The 20,254-nt window shown below is 39.0% G+C and overlaps 1 protein-coding gene across 4 annotated transcripts in view; it reads left to right on the forward strand.

Moving 5' to 3' along the window:
• Positions 1 to 15,645, forward strand: part of LOC121408942 (nuclear receptor corepressor 1-like) — a 76,869-nt gene extending 61,224 nt beyond the window's left edge. For 2 of the 4 annotated variants that reach the window (XM_041600672.1, XM_041600669.1), the window contains exons 17-26: positions 341 to 397; positions 1,233 to 1,384; positions 2,265 to 3,249; positions 3,688 to 4,396; positions 4,788 to 5,026; positions 6,260 to 6,445; positions 8,177 to 8,568; positions 8,897 to 9,461; positions 10,190 to 10,276; positions 10,923 to 15,645. In XM_041600672.1, coding sequence (XP_041456606.1) covers positions 341 to 397; positions 1,233 to 1,384; positions 2,265 to 3,249; positions 3,688 to 4,396; positions 4,788 to 5,026; positions 6,260 to 6,445; positions 8,177 to 8,568; positions 8,897 to 9,461; positions 10,190 to 10,276; positions 10,923 to 13,405 — 5,855 coding nt within the window. In that variant the 3' untranslated portion in view covers positions 13,406 to 15,645. The remainder of the gene's footprint in view (positions 1 to 340; positions 398 to 1,232; positions 1,385 to 2,264; positions 3,250 to 3,687; positions 4,397 to 4,787; positions 5,027 to 6,259; positions 6,446 to 8,176; positions 8,569 to 8,896; positions 9,462 to 10,189; positions 10,277 to 10,922) is intronic. The other 2 variants (XM_041600673.1, XM_041600671.1) reach the window with 2 other exon arrangements.
• Positions 15,646 to 20,254: the final 4,609 nt, after the last annotated feature.

Genomic DNA, 20,254 nt, shown 5'->3' on the forward strand with positions numbered 1-20,254 from the left:
CACAGGCCGGCTTGTTACAGTAGGGTCCTTTTCCCTTCTGGACTTATTTTTTTTTTCAAATGTATTGTAGATGATATACTTTGCCATCAATGATAAGTTTTTGCTTGGATCAATGAGGTTATTGCAAAAGTAAGTCAGAGATTTACTGAGGCACATTTAAAAATTAAGAGTGAGTTGAACAGGACCATTTGCGTGGATGGTTGAACACACAGGAATTATTTGGAAATTAGTTAAGATATTGTCAGTAATAAATGATACCATGAATGTTAAAATGAAATTTTTTATTATTCTTGGATAGAAATATTGTAGTAAAAGTAAATTCTATCGTCTATTAATTCAGCTCTTGGTCCAGAATCATCTCGATGGACGGATGAAGAAATGAGCATTGCTAAAGCAGGTAAGTTAATTTACAGAGATGCCATGTGCCATGCCTTTATCTGACAACTTCCCTTTTCAGACTTTTCCAAGCTTTTTCTGGCTTTATTTTGTACAATTTTTTTTTTTTTTTTTTGGGGGGGGCTTTAGTATGTTCTGGCTTCTTTTCATGCCTAGCGAATAAACCTGACTGGAATCCCTCTTAGCATAAAGAGATTTTCTGGTTTGTATTGAATTTAACGCTTTGTTTGGGTGGACTTGCTCTTTAATGGATACGAGTATATGGAATCTTAAGTAGACCTGTTAACTAAGATTTCAGACTTAGTGATACTATCTAAACAAGGGTAGGTCTTGACAACCTGAAAGCAGACCAAAGGCTTATCAGGCATAGGAACAAGTAATATGTACATAGCGGACTGTCAGTATTGGAATGTAATGATTAATAACAGATAAATTACTCTAGATCCCTGGAAACAATACATCCATTTGTAGAGTTAACAGCTTCTGGAACAGGTCTGTGCTCTTTACTGAGATCATTAAGCCAACCATTCGCTTGATGTATATTTTCACTTAGTGGTACTATATGCAATTACATAACATACGCTCATATTGTTATTAAATCTGGGCTTTTCATTTTGGAATGCTAACTTCAATACAAAGTATATCAAGAAGCTCAAATAGCAGATAAGACATGCTTTTCTTGACATGTGTTAAGTAAACATTTTTATTTTTTTTTTATTTTTTGATCCCAATCATTTTTATACCAGTAGGCATTGCAATTGAATATTCAGTCCTAAAATAGTTACAATTAGCATACAAATGTTAATCTGTACTATTGATGTTATTTTGTTGACAAGGATTGAGGCAACATGGACGTGACTGGCCTGCTATTGCTAAGATGGTCGGTTCCAAGTCAGAAGCTCAATGTAAGAACTTCTATTTCAACTATAAGAGACGCTTCCACCTTGAACACATCCTAGAGGAACATCATCGGCATGACAAGAAAGAGGTAGGTTCAATGCCATCCTTCAGCCTTTTGCCTGATTTAGGTCCTGACATCTCCTTGTTTCAGGCTTTGTATCCTACAACACATATTGGGCTTTAATAAAGGTTTGCTAGTTAGTCTTCAAAAAGTTACACAGTCAGTTTTTGAGAAGTTACAACTTTATGCTCAACTGGAACATGTTCTTAGGTGCTTAGTCAGCTACAGTGGTGCTAAAAATTTATTGAACCCTACCAGAAAATGGACATATTTCAAGGGTTCAAGTTCTGCTATGTTTTAGGCATTCAATTGTGAACTCAGGTGATGAAAATATTAGTCTATAAAGTCTGTGTCTCTGGGCTCGCCGAACATTGTAATGTTGTCTCCATTCCATACTCAGCATGAAAGAGAGCATTTTTGGTGGGGTTCACTACATTCTTAGCACCACTGTATATAGGGATATATCATTTATATTACGGAATGGTCAGCAGTCCAGCATGCAGCGATTTGCAACTTAGGAATAGCTTTATGATACAGTCCCTATATAGCTGACTAAGCACCTAGGAAAATGTTCCTATACCTTTGTGTAAATCGCTATGAAACATCACCCTTGTTTCTCTTCAGGTCTAGTTAGTAAAACTGACTGGCATCCCTAACCAGCTCTTATCCTATAAATTTGCAGCAATGATTGTAGATCATACAAAAATTGCAAATTTGTGTAGAATATCAGCATTTTTACACTTCTTATCTAATCACTGATTCATTACAGTAAACCAAATGGAGTTTACATGTAAATAATGTGCAGAGTTCATAATTGGAATAAAAGCTTTGTAAACATGAAAAAAGGTAATATACGATTGCACAGTATGAATGATCATTTCCTGAATCTCTCTGAATTTCTTCTCAGGGTGAACGTGAACATCGTGTATCAACAACCGAAAGTATGGCCTCGACTGTGACGGCAGGATCAGAGGATGAATTTCCAAATTTCAGTGATGAAGAGAATGATGCGGACAATGATGAGAGCTCAGACACTGCTAGTGCTAGTGAAAACGATGAGAGTAACTCCAGAAAAGTCAAAGTTAAAGTGGAAAAAATGGAAGTGGATGAAAATCAAACACTAACTAGTACAATTTCTGATACATTGACTTCAACTTCAAAGCCGGTTACGGCGATGAGTTCAGCAGGGACGACGGTTTTATCCTCGTCGCATTCAACTTCAACTAGTGTGTCTATGTCTCAGGGTGGAATCAATGACAAGAACCTATTGCTTACAGACAAAATAAAGAATGAAAAACCAGATATTAAAATAGAACCTGACTCAGCAAATGCTGTGAAGGTTGAAGAAGTCACAGAATCGGCTATTGATTCAGCCCCAACATCATCGGCAGGGGCAACCTCAGGACCTTTGCCGGCATCAACATCCACCCTATCGTCTTCGTCATCACAAGTGTCAGTGCTACCGTCTCAGGGATTAAAGCAGGAGCCAGAGACCCATGTGATCGAAGACGACGATTCCAGCGCTACGTGTAGTGCTGACGAGGGCACTGCCCAGGACGACCTGTTTCATCCAGGCTTTGGATCAAGGGCACTGCCTGGTAGTAAAGGCTTGATAAGCACGCCCCCAAAGCTTGGATCTGGTGACAAGGTTACATCCAGTGATGACAAGAAGTTCTTCAGCGCTGAAGGCATCAGGATCAACAACAGGCAGGTGGATTCCTCATCTTCTAAAGGCAATGGCAGCGGTGGGATAGACAAGGTGAAAGTGGAGGAAGATGAAGGACATGGAAGCAGGACTATCAGGAGAGTTATAGCAGAATGTCTAGGTGGAGATAGCAGAGGTGTCAACAATATCAGGGACCTCATTGATTCAGCCATTGACAAGCATTTAGGTAATTTTATGCTTTCCATACTAAAATCACAACTAATAGAGGTTACTGACATTGTTTTATTTGGGCAATATGTATTGATTTTCTTTGTAATGGTTGTTTCTAAGTCATAGGACTTTCAAAATGTCTATTTCACACAATATGACTTAGCAGTCCTATACTCAGAAATATTTAAAAATGTAGTTGTGAATGGAATGTCCTCACGAATAGATGAATTTGTATACACTGTAGTTGATCTCAAATTGAAAAAAAATAAATGAATTCTTTTGTCCATTAAACATTAAGCGCTAAGTGAGGAAAGAAAGATATTTACTTGTAACATGGAGCTTCAAATTTGGCAATTGTCTCAGCCTTTGTCTTGTTTTTGCCCAAACATGCTTTTTGTAGTTTAGTGTTGTATATTTATTCTGTTTTGATTACAATGCATCTAATCTTTATTAGGTAATGATCCAAGTCCTGTGGGGCCAGCTATACCTAACCAAGGGGGGTCAGGAGATGCGAAGCTTCCCGTTATTGAGGTCAAGTATGAGCCACCTTCACGGAAGACTCCTCATGCTGACTCTAGTGAGAGCAGCTCAAGACAGCAAGGGCAGCAGCAACCAGGCACTACTTCTCCTTACCTATCCCCTCACATATCCCACACATCTCAACATCAGTCACAGGAAAGGGAACCTGGAGAAATAGGGAGCAGTCATTCAGAGATGATGGCTCGTTTTGGAAACGCCGGTCCCCCTCCTCCCCATAGCCTGCATGCTGCTTACCGCACAGGGGAGGCCTATGCTAAGGAGTTTCACAGGCAGGCAGAGAGGGATAGGCATCACCTCCAGTCACCAGGATCATCAATGGGTGCGTCTCCCCGTCAGCCATACCCACCCCGTTCCAATTCTCCCTATGCCCTCGTCCCGGCAAGTGACAAACATTCCCAACCTCACCCCAGCACCTCGCAGTCCAGCAGGAACCCCATGCAGCATCGACCGGGTAAACAGGGGATTCCCCCTCCTGGTCCACCGCCACCACTTATCAATAACCCTGCGGGGAAACCCCTCAAAGCAGAGAAGGCATCGGTTCTCAGTCAGGTCCATGGTGCAGGCGCAGGATCCATCACTCAGGGTACTCCAGTCAACTTTGCTGTTTCTTCTTCACCATCAAAGTGAGTATGACATATAAATGGCAATGCCAGAGTCTCACGGACAAAACTGACCAATGCTAATATGCAATGGCTAACCGTTGGTCAGTTTGGAGTTAGTTTTGTTGGTGTGACTGTATCAGAACAGTACTTAAGGGTACTTTGTTCATTCAGAACTTTTATTTATGTTTTGTTTAAATTATGATAAACATAAGATGATGGTGTAAGGAATCATACTTGTAAAAGATTTTTATGCATTTGTTTAAATGAATAAAGTCAATTTTCTTTCCAGAAAAAAGTTCAAAATCATGACTGTTGGTAAAACATGCTGATTTATTTGCACTGGGTTTTCTATATATTTTTGGAAGTAAATATATATTCTGATCAACAAATTCAAATTTTCTCACCATGGTAGGTATGAACAGAAGCCACCTGTTTCAAGCTATGCAGGGATGATAAAGGGATACCCCTCCCAGGCCACCTCCCCTAGACACCAGGAAACATCTGGGAGTGGGACTGGTTCCATCACCCAGGGAACACCTGTCATGAGGAGAGCAGCAGGAGATCATCACCCCAATAATCCAGCTGGATCTATCTCCAGAGGGACACCCATTGGGACCAGCCAACATGAAAGGGATGGTTCCATTATTAAAGGTATGATATGATGCTACACGTCTCTTTTAAAATTGAGATATCTGCAGATGGGCTGTTCAGTAAACAACCTAGTGGAAAGAAAAAGTTAACCCTATCTAGGCCGGGGGGGGGCCTCGGAGGCCCCCCCCTCAACGAATCGCGCAATATTTTTGCCCCGCGAAATTTTTTGACCGCGCCGCTAGCTGACTTTTTACTTTCAAGTCTTGCGCAGCTTTTGAGACCAACTTTGCGTCACCCGGGTACGTGGTTCCGAAATTACGCAACATTATGTAAGTGCATGTCAGACCGAAAATTGCTCAAAAACGTGATTTCGTGTACAAAGTCAATGCAAATTGTGTTTTCAACCAAAATTCATAAATGTATGATTATTTTTAGTTTTGCTGGTCTAAATGTATTTATTTTATGCTTTTTATGATCACAGAAGAGTCCCCAACAAATTTCATTCAAAAAACAATGAAAAACAAAAGGTCAAAAAACAAAGAAATACATAAGAATTTTCAAAAAACAATAAAATACATAAGAAAATGATTCGATATCGCAATTTTTTTCACTTGCACTTGCTAAAAACACCACAAAGAGTTTCTATACCAAAAATTAGTACATTTGGAGCTTTATTTAGGGAGTTAGAGGAAAAAGTATGATTTCGCATACTAATTACACATAAATTAGCATAATCACTTAACAGCGATTCGCATGAAATAAATTACTATACAGTCTTGTAGATTATGTCCCAGGCAACCCGCGTGCCAATTTTCGGCGCAATCGCGCGGTCGACGGCCGAGATCTTAGGGGGGGGCCTGGGAGGCCCCCCCCCCGGCCATATGAACTCCCAAAATACCCCGGCCTAGATAGGGTTAAACTGAACAGTTCATGGCAAAGGTGAAATATAAAGATTAAAAGAAAGTGGATAATTCTATGAAACATTCATGCCCTACCTTCTTTATTTCACGTTTATAGCACCTTTCTTAAATTATTTGTCTCAGTTTTCTATTTCTTATGGAAAGTTTGAATGCCTCCAAAGGAAAATATGGGTCGGATGAACAAAGAGGTTGAAGAATTTATGAAATTGCCTTTGTACTGATGTGATCTTTATATTATCTCTCTTGGTCTTGTGCACTTTGAATTTGCAGTTGTTTGGGAGTACGAGAGCTGTATGATATAATATGAACATTGTGTTCTAGAAATTTGACCTTGAACAAGCTCTTAAGCTCTTCTCCTATGTTCACACACCAGGTACTCCTGTGTCCCAGGAGAATGCTAGAGGCAAACGGGAATCCTATGAACAAGAGATCTTAAGGTATCACCATCAACAGCAGCAACAGCAGCAACAACACAGCAGACACCAGGAGGCTGTGGCTAGGGCCTATGAAGCAAGGGGTGCAGCTGCAGCACACCTTTATGACCAGCAGGCTGCAAGAGGTGAGTTGATTGTCTCTTTCGCTCTCGTCTCTTTCTTCTCTTTCATATCTTATTTCACGTCACTCCCATTTGCTCTGTCAATCATTTTGTTGCATCTCTGCTTCATTCAGACAATATTTCTATCATGTCTCTCCATTTCAATCTTTTCATTCTAATCTGTTGTATTTCTTTCATTCAATGTTTATTTTGATCCCCCTTTATCCCTATGAGTCATCTTTGTGCCTTCTTTTAAAGATTTCCATTCTATTATCTTTCCGTCTTTTCTTCTTTTCATTTTTGTATTCCATTATTTCTTTGATCCATTTTTCTGGCCTATTTTTCCATTCTTTCAATGCATCATTCTTATTTATTACCCCATTTTATCGTTCCACATCATATTTCTGTGTTGATTTACTCCATAATTCTCTTTCAACCCACCTTATCTTTTCTTTGTCTCTCTATCTCTCTCTGTTGGTGCCGTTGGTGTATCGCTCCTGCCTTCACTCTCTCCATCCATTTCTATTTGCCTCCAATCACAAACCAAGTGTCTGTGTCTATTCATTGAATCAATTTCTGATGGGCATCCCATTTTCATTTTTCATATCTCATGATGCTAGCATTACTTGTCGTCTGATGGCTCCTCTCTCTCTCTCTCTCTCTTTCTTTGTATTTTCTCCGCTTTTCTTCTACCTGTTTTTATATTACACTACCCCATTCCTTCTTATTTTCATCTTGTTTTGTATCTCGTCCAAGTCGTTTTCTCACTCACCATCACATGTTTATTTTGTATAATCATAATTATGTGATATTTTGGATTTACTCTGCATGTTTTAATTTTATGTAAACAAAATGAAAATCCTTCAAAGAACTACATTCCTGGCAAAGCCTAGACCCCTAGCAAGCATGGATCGTTTTATGTGCAAGGAGTATTTGCTCGTTGAATGAAGATGCAGCCATTTGCATGCTAATCTTTTCCCTTTTAATTGCAGCCTTCAACACTTTAACTTCACAAGTGCAATTCCCATTATGTTTCAATTCAGCAAATAATAAAAGACAAAGAAAAGAAAAAGGAATAATAGAAAAGATATCAAGCATCATGATTTTATATTTAGGAGTCAACTTCAAATTTATTGGGAAAAAAGTAGAAGATATGATGACAAGACTGTAAATTTGTTGCATTCTTATATTGGCTTCTAATCTGATATTAAGTATCTGATATTATCTACATATTTAAACCAGATTTCTTGTTTTTGTGAAACATGCTGTGAGATTTGAATTTGTAGTGATGTTGAATTATATTTCATACCTGCAGTGTTCCATGTTTTTATGGAATATTTCTCATGCTTTATATTTCTCACACATTGAAAAGTTATGAACTGCCATGTTAGTGTTTTCCCTGTATAATGTTGCTATGCCATCCTCATCATGACTGGCTTCTTGTTTTGAAAGGCACAACTCACCATATCACCTAGATCACCACCAAATTTCTTCCAAACTTTATTGATTATAATTTTCTGCTTTGGTATATTTCTTTAATTGAAATCCATCCACTGTTTTAGCCTGTGTTAGTTTTTGAAATGGATTTCATTTGTTTGCTTTTTGAAAGTGTTTGATTTTTCATAACTCACCTGCATATGACACCCTTTCCATGTTGACTGATTTATTTTCTCTATATTTGCTTGTTTCCCTCATTCCTTCCCTTCATTTGACCATTTTGAATTGCTCGTATCTGCATCCCATGCAATACAACAGAGTGGCTCAAACTTATTTCCCTTTCAGGTATACACTACGATCGTATGGCCACTCCCATCGACCCCAATCTCCTGATGGCGCGTAACATTGCCCACTATGGTGAGAACACTGCCAGTATGATCCGGGGCCAGTATGAGTCGGGTGCATACAGTAGCTCGAAGGAGACCATCGCGGGGGATTTTGCCACAGCGAAGCAGATGGGGTCTCGGCCACCATTTCCACCGACGCCAAATAGCAAGGATACCAGGATGTCACCACACCAGGAGGGAGCACCGGTCGGGAAACGGTTTTCGCCGGCATTGAGTCACCATCCGGCCGCGGGTCACCTTGAGCTGTTGCCTCCTGCTTTGGCAGCTTCCATGATGCAGTATGGACAGAGTTTCTCATCACAGGTAATTAGAACAAATCTGCAGAGAAAGACCAAAGTTAACCCTTAATTACTTAGTTAACTAAGAAGTGTGGAGTCAAGTTGACATCCCCCCTGAAAAAGCCATTTTAAATTAGGGATAACAATCTGAATAGAGCTTTACATGTAGTGCTTGCAGGTTTTGTCACATCGATTGCTTTATCCAAGATTTGAATAGTGCAATCTGAATAAATGGGTGTCATATGTATATTTAGTCAGTCATTATCAAAATAATGCATCAGCTTGTCTTTGATATATCTACCATATGCCATGTATATGCTGCTATTGATCGCCATCTTATGTTATCTTTACAGGGAGGCTTCATGTATTTGACCCCTCAGGGCACTCCTATATGCTTACCTCCAGGCACTCCTCTCCCAGCCAATGCCTTCTTACCACCAGGGGTGTATCCACCCACCTCTAGCAGTCACAACCCAGCTACCACACAGCACCATTCTCCAAAGAGCCCACACCCTTCACCTCTCACACCAGACTCAGAGTCTCGCCACAGGCATAACAAGTCAGCCTCCCCCTTGGTCCAGCCAGAGCGGGCCTCGCCAAGCGAGTACCCCCAAGGCCACGGCGCCAATCCCCATCATCCACAGCACCCACAACATCCACAACGGGATCCAACCCGTCCCTGGCCTTCCATCAGGGGCGAACAAGGGGGCAGCCAAAAATACCGACCCTCGTCTGGGAGGGGTAGCAGTCCTGGAGCCAGTGGGGCGCATCCACCAATCCAGGGGGCATCACTACCAGTAGCAGGTAGCATTATGAGAGGTACTCCTGTCCGTCCAGCCCCTAGCATCATGTCAGGGATTCCTAATCCTGACCTGAGAGATCAGAGAACTGAAAGGCACAGACCAGAGACATCACAAGGTGGGTCATTTTTTAATGTTTGCCCATTTACTGGATCCTTTGAACACTTTTCTTGAGGGTTTTATCTGGCCCTGTGACCTATAGGCTACAATCAACTTAAATTGTATCTGTAAGTCTATTTGAACCAATGGTAAATATTGATGAAATGGTTTATGTTGGCCCTGTTTTATTCTCACAAGTTTATAGGAAGAAGAACAGTTAAGGTCTTCCTAGGAATAGTGATCATATCATCCTCTTGGACCTCTGTATCCAGTCACGTCTGCTGAGAGTAGACATAAGTTACTTTGATGAGATGGTATTTCATTGAGATTCTGTCAATGGATACACTCTGGCAATGTATGATAAACAAATCAAACTCAAATTTAGCTTGATCTCAATTCCTTTCCAGTAATGTGATAACAGCAATAATTTTCTCTTGTTTTATAGCCCAAAACAGATAGCTAAGCATGTCCCAATGCACTTAACGAAACAAAATAATTTTGAGGTCAATCTCAGGTTGAGCCTGATTTAAATCTAAACAACAGCAAATCTTCGTAAGATCACTACTGAATCCTGTGATTCCATTGGCTTTGTCCAGATAGCGCTTGGTTCCAGGCTACTGGATGACTTAAATACTCTACTAAATACTAGATACTTCTTGTATGGTTTCAGCAATACGTTTGCATCTTTGTATTCTTTTAAAAACAGTGTTGTTCTATTTTTCTCTCCATCACCATGTTTTTTTCCAGCAGCTAGTAGCAGATTGCAATCATCCAGTAACAGAGGAGAGCCATACATCATTGATGAACAGGATGTTCCTGTGTCTGCACACAAAGGTATTGAAAGATCCACTCTTAGAATCTTAAACTTATTTTTCTTCATTTTAACAAAATCATTTCTATTTAAGAAAATGATTTTTGAAAAATTATTTTTGGTTTAAATGTTGTGTACCAAACACCACAAAAAATTCTGCTCCTCTGTATTGTCATTGCTGCCCACTAAAACGTCACCAGAATCGTGAAATAAGAACTGAATGGCGAGCTTAAATTGAAAATATTTGCCTGTGGAGTATTTCAGAATTGCATTTAATTTCTTATCTGAAAATTAAAGCTCTTAGCTCATGGAGACATTTATAGGGCCATAAAATTATGCATCAGACTCATCACAGTGGTTGATTGTGGCAAAAATGAATATGGCCACAGGTTGATAGCCTGGTATTGACTCTGGTTGTGTTGACCATTGTGAAGTTTATTATGAAGTAGATATCATTCTGTAGGTTCCTGTAAACAAATAAAACATTCAATAATTTTGATAAAATAATGATTTGATGTATGTATTCAAATGTGATGCCCTATAAAGTGAACAGAAACAGCCAATCTTATGTCTTTCTATTAATGTCTTTTCATTCAAATCAATGATAAGGTTACTTGGTAGTGATTAGTTATGTCTATTGATTTATTTTGTCTCTTGCTGTATTTATAGATGTCAGGAAAGTGCCCAGTTCAGAGTCCAGACTGAGTTCCGAATCCAGGCACAGCACAGAGTCCAAGCATCAGGAGAAGGCATCATCATTGAACCCTGACAGCAGGAGACCTTCTTATAACAACCCTAGTCCTGGACCTGGTGGGGGAGGTGGAGGACCTAGACCAGGTCAGAGCCAAAGTCCTGCAGCCAGTGGAGCAGGAGGTAGGCAGCATCTCCAAGGACCGTCTCCCGATGATGGAAAGTCCACTCCCAGATCTTCAGCAAACCGTGAAGCTCTACCAAAAGATCCTACACTTGATCCACGCTACCAAGAGTTGGACAAAAAGCAACAGGAGCAACTGAAAGAGCTGCCTGATTCTGGAGATGCCTCCAAGCTTTTTGCCTATCTGTTCAAGCCCCAGCCAAAAGCGAAGAAGGAAGGGGAGGACCCAGCACAGGGTAGCACATTCACAGCAGCCAACTTGATTGATGCCATCATAACAAGATCTATCAATCAACCAACTGGCGAGGAAGGGGAGGGTGTCAACGAAGCATCTCCTCGTGGGGGGAGTGGCTCAGATAAGTCAGCTAGTAATCAGGGCTCAGAGAGCATGAGCATTAGAGGTGAAGGCTCGCCTGTGCCATCATCTTCAACGAATGATGAACAGAAGAAGGTTCCTGAACCTCCAACTCTTATAGCTGACTCCCCTGTTAGGACAGTACAAAATGCAGAATCATCACAATCAGCTGACCAATCACTATCAAACAGGGGTAATGGTTTGGTTGATAATGGTGGGAAAAGGACTATGACTCTTGCTGAACACATCCATTCCATTGTATCCCTCGGCTACAGCCCTGGACAAGGACAGAAGCGGGGTGGTCCAATTCCAACTCAAAGTAGACCAGATGGTGTCATAGTAGACACCACTGAATCACCTGATGGTGGTGCAGCTAATTGTTTGAACCCTAGAGGACGTACTAGCACGGAGGACAGTGAGGTGGGATCGACCAACGATGCTCGAAGCAAGAGCCCAGCCTCTTCCGTTCGCCCTTCTAATGATGTCAGAGCATTAAGTGGAGAATGGAGAGGTGGTGGAGATGGGTCTTCAGTCGCTCAAGCCATAGAAGCAAGTGTTCGAGGATTGCCTTTTGATCAGAGAGCAAACCAAAGTTCACCGCGGGCTCGTATGAACTCAGAACCTGTCCAACAGTCGGGTGTCTCTGAAGCTAGATCCGAAAGCTATAGGAGTAGTAATCAAAATTCCAATAGACTTTCACCAGTAGCCTCATCATGGTCAAAGTACAGGCATGAAGTGAATGGTCCAGATAGTAGTGTGGCTGCTCTTGCTGTTTCACAAATGAGAGAACGTGTCCACAGCTCGCAAGTTCCAACATCATCACCACAGAGCTCAGATTCTAGTAATGCTAGAGGTCACCCACATGGACAAAGAAGACAATCTCCTGAAACAAGCAGTGACCCTCGACCTAGCTCTGGTGTAGTACCAGATGTATTGCCAGACACTTCTATAGATAGGAAGGCCATGTATGCCTCAGCACAACCAGACTCTAGGAGTATGCCTGGCTCCAGCAGTCAGGAAAAGATTGGTACTTCAGCCTCTAGGGAAGCACAGCATAGCATGCACAATAGTCTAGGATCCTTGAGTAGCAGTTCATCATTAGAACAACCATCACAGAGTGTAGATAGCATTGCCCATTCCAGGTTCCCACCTCATAAAGAGGTCAGGAATCGATCTCCTGGTGCAAGTACTGGATCCAGGCACCCTGGTACTTACACCATCAATCTCCAAACCAGTATCAACAATCTTATAGACTCACAGGTGAGGATGGATGACTACCTTACTCACTTGGTGGACAGGGAAATGAATTCACGCTCCTCACCCCCAAGGAATCCTAGCCGCGAGAGCACCAACACAGCAGAGTCGGTTCTTCATGTTGATGATTCCCGTGGTCCTTATGAGGTGGAGAGTAGCCATGAGGCAGAGGCGCGACTGCTTCCAGGGACCGTTAGGGCAAACCAAAGAGAAAAGAGTCCTGCCAAAGCATTGGCAGATTCTGAACTGAGTTCGACCAACCCTGGTTTGCCTCAAAGCAGTGGCCGTGGCGGCAACGAGAAAAGCCTCTCAAATGCATCCAACCCCCAGACTAACTCTCAACAACCCGTCCAGTCCATCATGGCCTCCTCCTCATCCTCAACTGCATCTTCTGCATCCTCTGCTCAACCACAGCAGAACTATCACTCTGGTGCCCCTCCAGCTGGTAGCAACCCTTACGCCTACTCTGCCCTTACTCTTATGTCCGGGATGAACCCCCACCCACATAGACTGACCAGTCCACAGCTAAGGGTGCCATCACCGCACCCCAGCAGTCATAGAGTGTCCCCTGTTCCAGCCCCTTCCATGCCAGTTTCGTCCATGTCTCGAGAAAGGGAACCAAAGCCCATCCTTTCAGAACAGTATGAAACCCTCTCAGACAGTGATTGATAATAACATATAAACTCCCAGTGGAAATGATTGGTAATTAGTGTGTCAGTGAAATATTAGAATTGTACCAGAGTTGATATATGGCTGCTGCAAGAGGGAATTGTATTCTGACTTGACAGATTCAGTTGATATTGAAATTTAGTGAAAGCAGCAAAAAATAAATCCCTCAAGTAACATGACTGCATCTGTGTTCAAGGACTATATCCTTTTATTATCATCTAAAATTTAGATGATTTTGAGCCCCCAGAATTTTTCAGTCTGAATGATATAGGATTATGCCAAAGATGAAAAAATTGATATCTTGATATGAAATATTAATCATTCATTCATTGGAGTTATTTTGTTTGTTAGTAGCTGATGTTTTGTTACATTTATTGGTTGTCAAATCTAGTACAGGCTCTTATGTGTAATTTTTGTCAGCACCGCATACGTATCCAGTTAAAATATCTTTCAATTTCATGGTAGTAATTAGGGGCAATTCCAGATGGTGGGTGTAACATTCAGAAAGGACCTTTTTTTTTAAAAAAACATACTTCCAGTATTCAAACAGTTTCAGACATATTGAATCTTTAGTTGCAAACATGAACTTAATGAAATATTGAAGAATTGTATAGAAAATTCCTGTGTCATGTATTGAACATAAAAAAGGAAGAATACTCTACCCTTTTATTCAACAATTTGTTTTATTTTTGGTGATATGCGATTGGATGTCAATAAATTCTAAATAAGGAAACATGTAGATGACAGGACCTGAAGGACTGAAAAAACTAGATGACGATTGAGGTTATTATTTTCCAATAACAATATGTTATAGTGGATTCTTCAGTTGGTGTAAGAGATTTTGTTATTGGAGCCACATTATAGCTACAGAGCCCATGTTGCAGAGCTGTCTTTGAGACTCCATTCTGAGGAGCATCCCAGAGTGAACAACAGCTTAAGGTCCTATCATATACATGTATGATTGAAATTTGAAGAAATTCACAGTATTTATATTCTAACTAGTAACAGCCGCACATAAACATTTTTAGCGCTAAAAGAGAGTAAGCCCAGTCACATTTTGATAAATAATGCATTGTTGTGACATCAGCCAACACTGCAACATTACTGGTTGCAACAGGGCCTCTGTTAGCGCAAACAAGGTTTCTGTGCAGAAGATACTCAATATTACATCATTAACAACCTTCCTCTATTAATGAGCATGTACAATGAATCATAACATTATTGCATGTAAGGCAGGCTGATTAGAGAAGTATTATACTAAGAATGTACTCACTTGTGAGATAAACCTCTCTTCTTCACTGGCAGTATCTAATAGTATCAATCATATCAGTTTGTATAGTTCTAGAATATCCTATGGTAGTGTTTTTTTTTCATTGTGAGAAAAAAAATTGATATGAATATACATGTAGTCACTTTGTAGATGTTTTGTTGTTTTAGTTCCATATTTTTTCGATGGCAATTTGTGGTTGTTCATAACTAAAGTAAATGAAATCACAAGTGACCAACTTTGTTGTCATGAAAAAAATGGTATTTTTATTCTTAAATTTGTTTTCATTTTTTGTTGTTGAAAACTTGATTATTTTATTGTTAGCTTTTGTTCCCTGTGCAGTGTTGAAACAGATGATATTATTTTGAAAAACCAGTAAGTTGCTTTCAGTTTTGATTTGATGGTTTTCTACGACTCATTCAATCAGGTATATTTGCAGGGAACTGACTGATGGGAATAGGTTAAACATATGTAGCAAATGATTCAATATTGTTTCTAGCCATTATGAGGTGATTCCAAATTACCTCAAAATTAGGTCGTTTGCATTTGATAATTATTGTGAAGGTGAAATTTAATTGGCAACTCGGCCTAGATGACATTTTAACACGTTTCTCTATTTCTCTGTAAGACAAAATGCTGCGAGGAGTTGTTCTTTGCAGATACCATAGTGTGTACATGGGCAAGTTCTTCAGGAGAGCATGAAGTAACCCATATTTAATGTGTGTTCCTCCAAATGCAAAGAGGAGTACAAGTTTTGTGTCTTGTTTCTTTTTTTGACGATAGTGAAATGTTGACGCTATCGGTATATCAATCTGAGTAGCATTTGTTATATGAACACATGTATTATGTGTTATGTGTTTAAATGAAAAAGAAAATTAACAAAAAAATTCAAAGACAATTATGAAATGTGTACAGTTTTCTTTTTGGTGAAAATTTGAGTAAAGAAGATTGATGATGGACTTGTGGAAAAGCAGACTTGAGTCTATTGGATTCCTTTGTTGTGTGTTCACATATATCAATGGTGAAGTGGATAGTGAATTGGGTATGAGAATGAAGACCACATCCTTTAAAGATCAACACTCCTCCCCAGTAACAATTGGATCTGAATAAAAAGTAACAAGAAATGAAAGTCAGAAATAACAAAAATTGGATTGTAAAGATTTAACATTCACAAATTAGTTTGCTATTTACAATAAATTCCGAAGATTATGCTCACCACAGGCAGTATGCAAATGAGGGAGCTGATGTTGTAAAACACTTCTCCCTTTTGATGCAAACTTTGTGAAATTTATTCTTTTCCAAGAAATTCGATTTCTTAACAAATCTAAAATTTTTCAATATTTGATGTCTTCAAGTAATGAAAAATCTTTTCATCATTATTTTTCTTAAATTGAAATTATTCACATTTTAAAAATCTTTTTATTCTGAATTAATCCATATCACATCGTTGGTGCGGACTTTGTCTTAAAGTGGTGGGTGTCTGTTTAGCATCATATATCGTCTGAAAAATATTCCTGGAAAACAAAAGCTGTGAGTAGAATTGGAATCGTTTTTGTCTTGCCTGCACAGCACATGCGATTTTACATAACATAAACCTTTCTCAGAAAAAAATAGGTTAAGTTATTTTGGTAAATTACCACTTGGTGCACATCCCTCGTCTTCCTGTTTGGTCACATCCCTCATGGTCTAATCCTAGCTCACCTACAACCAATTTGTATATTAACCACTGGTCTAATACCTAGCTACTTGATCTAACGCCACTTCATCTACATCCAAAAGGATGCACACCAGTATTTTTGATAGAATCTTGTGAGGGCTGTTGTTAATTTAGAAAAAAATTATCTTGCACATTAAAAATTGAAATACTGATGAGAATGACGTACCACATGCCCATTACTTTGACAAAAGTTGTGTCCATCCGGGGGGGGGGGGGGGGGGCACTTCCATTGACAAGTGGATGCCATGCGCGACCATGGGTCTCGAAAAGCACCCTAAACATGTCTTTTCCATATTCTGAAAATGCACCCCTTATCAAGTATTGGCGTGTGAAACCCTACCCTTAACAAGTATTGGAAACAAAATGATACTCTTGGCAAGTATTCCCTAAAATGAACCCCTAAACAAGTACAGCAATATTTTATTGTTGTGTCACGGGTCCGTCGGTTGCCGGTTTTACCTTTACAGATCATTTGGTTAAGTACAGCCCCACTTTCCACATCTCGCGCAAATAGGACTCTAAATGTGTAGTGTTGGGGCCAAAAAGGACATCCATTATAAAACATTTTAATTTTGTTTTATCATCCCCGTAAATTTGACCCTAAACACGCAGCTTTCCTAGCAAAATAGATCCCCTTTTTTCATTTATTTTTGTGTTTTTGACACCCTTATCATGTTACGTATGTAACATGCCCTATTTTGGAAAAGACATCCTTTTTACGTGTTTTTTGGTCGTGCATGGTATCCACTCGTCAATGGAAGTGGCCCCCCTCCCCAGGGCGTCCATCTTACTTGCCACAAGCAGGAATGTAGAACATCTTTCCCAATCTTGTTTATTGCTCCAATAATTCCTCTACCTGTTATGCTTGATTTTCCTAAAATCTGGCCTTTCCCAACTTCCCAAGAACACCTTAAGGCGACCGCATACCTTACGATTGGTCTGTGACTCAATTTTGGAATAAAACATAGTAGAATTCGATGCTATTATTGAGACTTGGAATATCTTTCTGTGTAATGTTCGAAATCATTGTACGAATACCTATGTTCAAATCTGACTATGCTATCATCCTTAAAAATTAAAAGCAAATTTAATATCTAGTCGTAATGACATAGCAGTCGTTCGATAAGCTATGTTTTGAAACTAATTTGGCCTTTACTCCAAAATAAAGGCTTACAATCTTTCAAAATGGTTAAAGTAGTATTCTTTCAATTAATTCAAACCTCAAATAAGATGATATGTTCCATTCACATTTTCAGATAATGAGCAAAATGCAATTTGGTGGCCTTAACCCTAAATAGACTGGGCTATTTCGACGCCTAAGAAGACTGGGGGGGGGGCTGATTCAGCCCCCCCTTATGATCTCGGCCGTCGATCGCGCGATCACGACGAAAATTGGCATGCGCGTTACCCATGGCATAATCTACAAAACTATGATATCAAATTCTGCGAAAAATCTCATTGCTCATTAATTATGCTAATTTATGCGTAAAATCCTAAGTTTGCTCTAATTAATAAAATAATGCCTCTTAAATGCAAATTTTTGTTTCACACACTCTAGATAGGCATCTGATCAAATTTATTAAAAAAAGATTTCAACATCACAATTATTTTCTTATGTATTCTATTGTTTTCCAAATTTCTTATGTATTTCCCTGTTTTTCGACTTTTTGTTTATTATTGTTTTTTCAATAGAAATTTTCGGGGACTTTATTTTGACCTTAAAAAAGATAAAATTAATTGATTTTACGAAGTAAAAGGAAAAATAATGATACATTTATGAATTTTGGCTAAAAACACTATTTGCATTGGATTTGTACACAAATTCACGTTTTTGAGTAATTTTGGGTCTGCATGCACTTACGAAATGTTGCGTAATTTCAGAACCGCGTACCTGGGGGTCACAATTTTGGGCTCAAAAGTTGCGCGAGACTTGAAAGTAAAAAGTCAGCGAGCGACGCGGTCAAAAAAATTTCAAGCGGCGGATTTATCGCGAAAAATGTTGAGGGGGGGCTGAATCAGCCCCCCCAGTCTTTTTAGGGTTAACAGATATCATCCACCAATTCATCCTCTTTTTCTTTCTTTTCTTGAACACACACATGCCAAGTACTCTCTCAAACTGCATTTTAATAAACAGAACAAAAAATAACAGTTGGTTGAAGTGGTTAGGACCATTATCAAGGTAGCTCATGTATTATTCTCAACATGAGTCAACAATAACACTAGCTGCCACACAGTCATAAAAAGTAGTCAAAATGTTTTATTTGTACGTTTTTATCCTTAATTAGATATATATACATGTACCCCATAACATGTCACAAACCGTCACTTGGTCTAATGATAATACCAATTTATATATAATATCTTATTTCATCTCCAACCAGTATTTCTTTTAAAATTTGCTATATGTTCCAATTTTTCTAATGTTATCACTTAGACTTAACCAATTTCTTTTCATATACCATATATAAATAGTCTGACTACAAGTTAGATATTGCTAGATGAGCCTGACTATTTGATATTCAGATAACTAGTATAATAAGTAGACATTGATTTTCATACAGCATGCATATAACAACATTTATTAGAAATAACATACATAGTTTGTGACCTAGTTTCCAATGTGTATTCCACCTGCCTAAATCTAGACAAGTGAAGAAATACAATTAAAAAAAACAGAAACATCTAACATGCACCATTCCTGTAAGATATGAAATAATATTGCACAGTAATCTAATTGGTACAAAGAATACAAGAGACCATTTTCAATGTATCTTGCAAACAAATATAAACAACTCTGCCCAAGTCAAATCTCTTGAGACAACAGAAATCTGTTTGAATTAAATGAGATATTTTACTCGGGAGGGGGTAAATAACATATTCTTACCAGTCTAAAGAAGAAAGAGAAACCAGACAGGACTTAAAACAGTTATACTTTATCATTCTTTCTATGTGTGAAAACTGAAATAATCAAATATTACTGTGAAATAACCAAACATTTCTTTGATATTCAACAATTTGCAAATGTGACCAGTTTCAGAGGCACTTGTTGGCAAAAAATGAATTTTGCATAAAGAATGTATACCAATCCTTTGTTGCATCTTTTCACAAAATTTTGTAAGTTTTAACTCCTGCAGACAAAACTTTTCGTTCAAATTCTTGTATCTTTACAAGTACATTTGACATGTTTACTGCTGGCAAGCAACAGCAGAGCTGCCAACCTGAACAAGAACATTTTAGTATTTCTAAAGCTGAAAATCAGTATTTTGGTGAGCAAATCAGTATTTCCAAGAAAATAGCATAGGACAACACATAAACTGAAACTTTAGAAATAAGTATTTTGCATGAAACCATCAGTAATATTCTCATTTTTTCAGTACTAAATACTGAAAATCAGTACTACTTGGCAGCTCTGCAACAGGTTTCAATAAAATTAGTTAAAACTGTAATCTTCTGAGAGTTAAAACCTCAACTACTCAATTGTCTATATATGACAACTTAAATGTCTGAATAAACAGCATAATTTTGAATATCAAACCAAACTTCAGTCTACAAATGGTTATAGAGTGACTAAAGAACCAGCACTAACATTGGTAGAGTGAGACTGAAATCCATTCACAAAAACACTGCCCTAGTGCCATGCAGCATGTTCAACAGAAATTTGTTTGATCTACAAGTAAACTAGCCTTGCAGGATTATGACATTCTGATCAGATGACTGAATTTTTTATAAATAAAGTATGCATTCTAATTTCTTTCACATCACCTGGTACCATTGTCTAGGAAGACTAACTTTGATGAAATCATCATATTGCCAAGGCTCAGTATACACACCAAGATTCTCACGTACTGACAGCAACCGTTCTCAT

This window comes from Lytechinus variegatus, chromosome 2 (genome assembly GCF_018143015.1).
Source record: "Lytechinus variegatus isolate NC3 chromosome 2, Lvar_3.0, whole genome shotgun sequence".
Classification (NCBI taxonomy): Eukaryota; Metazoa; Echinodermata; class Echinoidea; order Temnopleuroida; family Toxopneustidae; genus Lytechinus; species Lytechinus variegatus.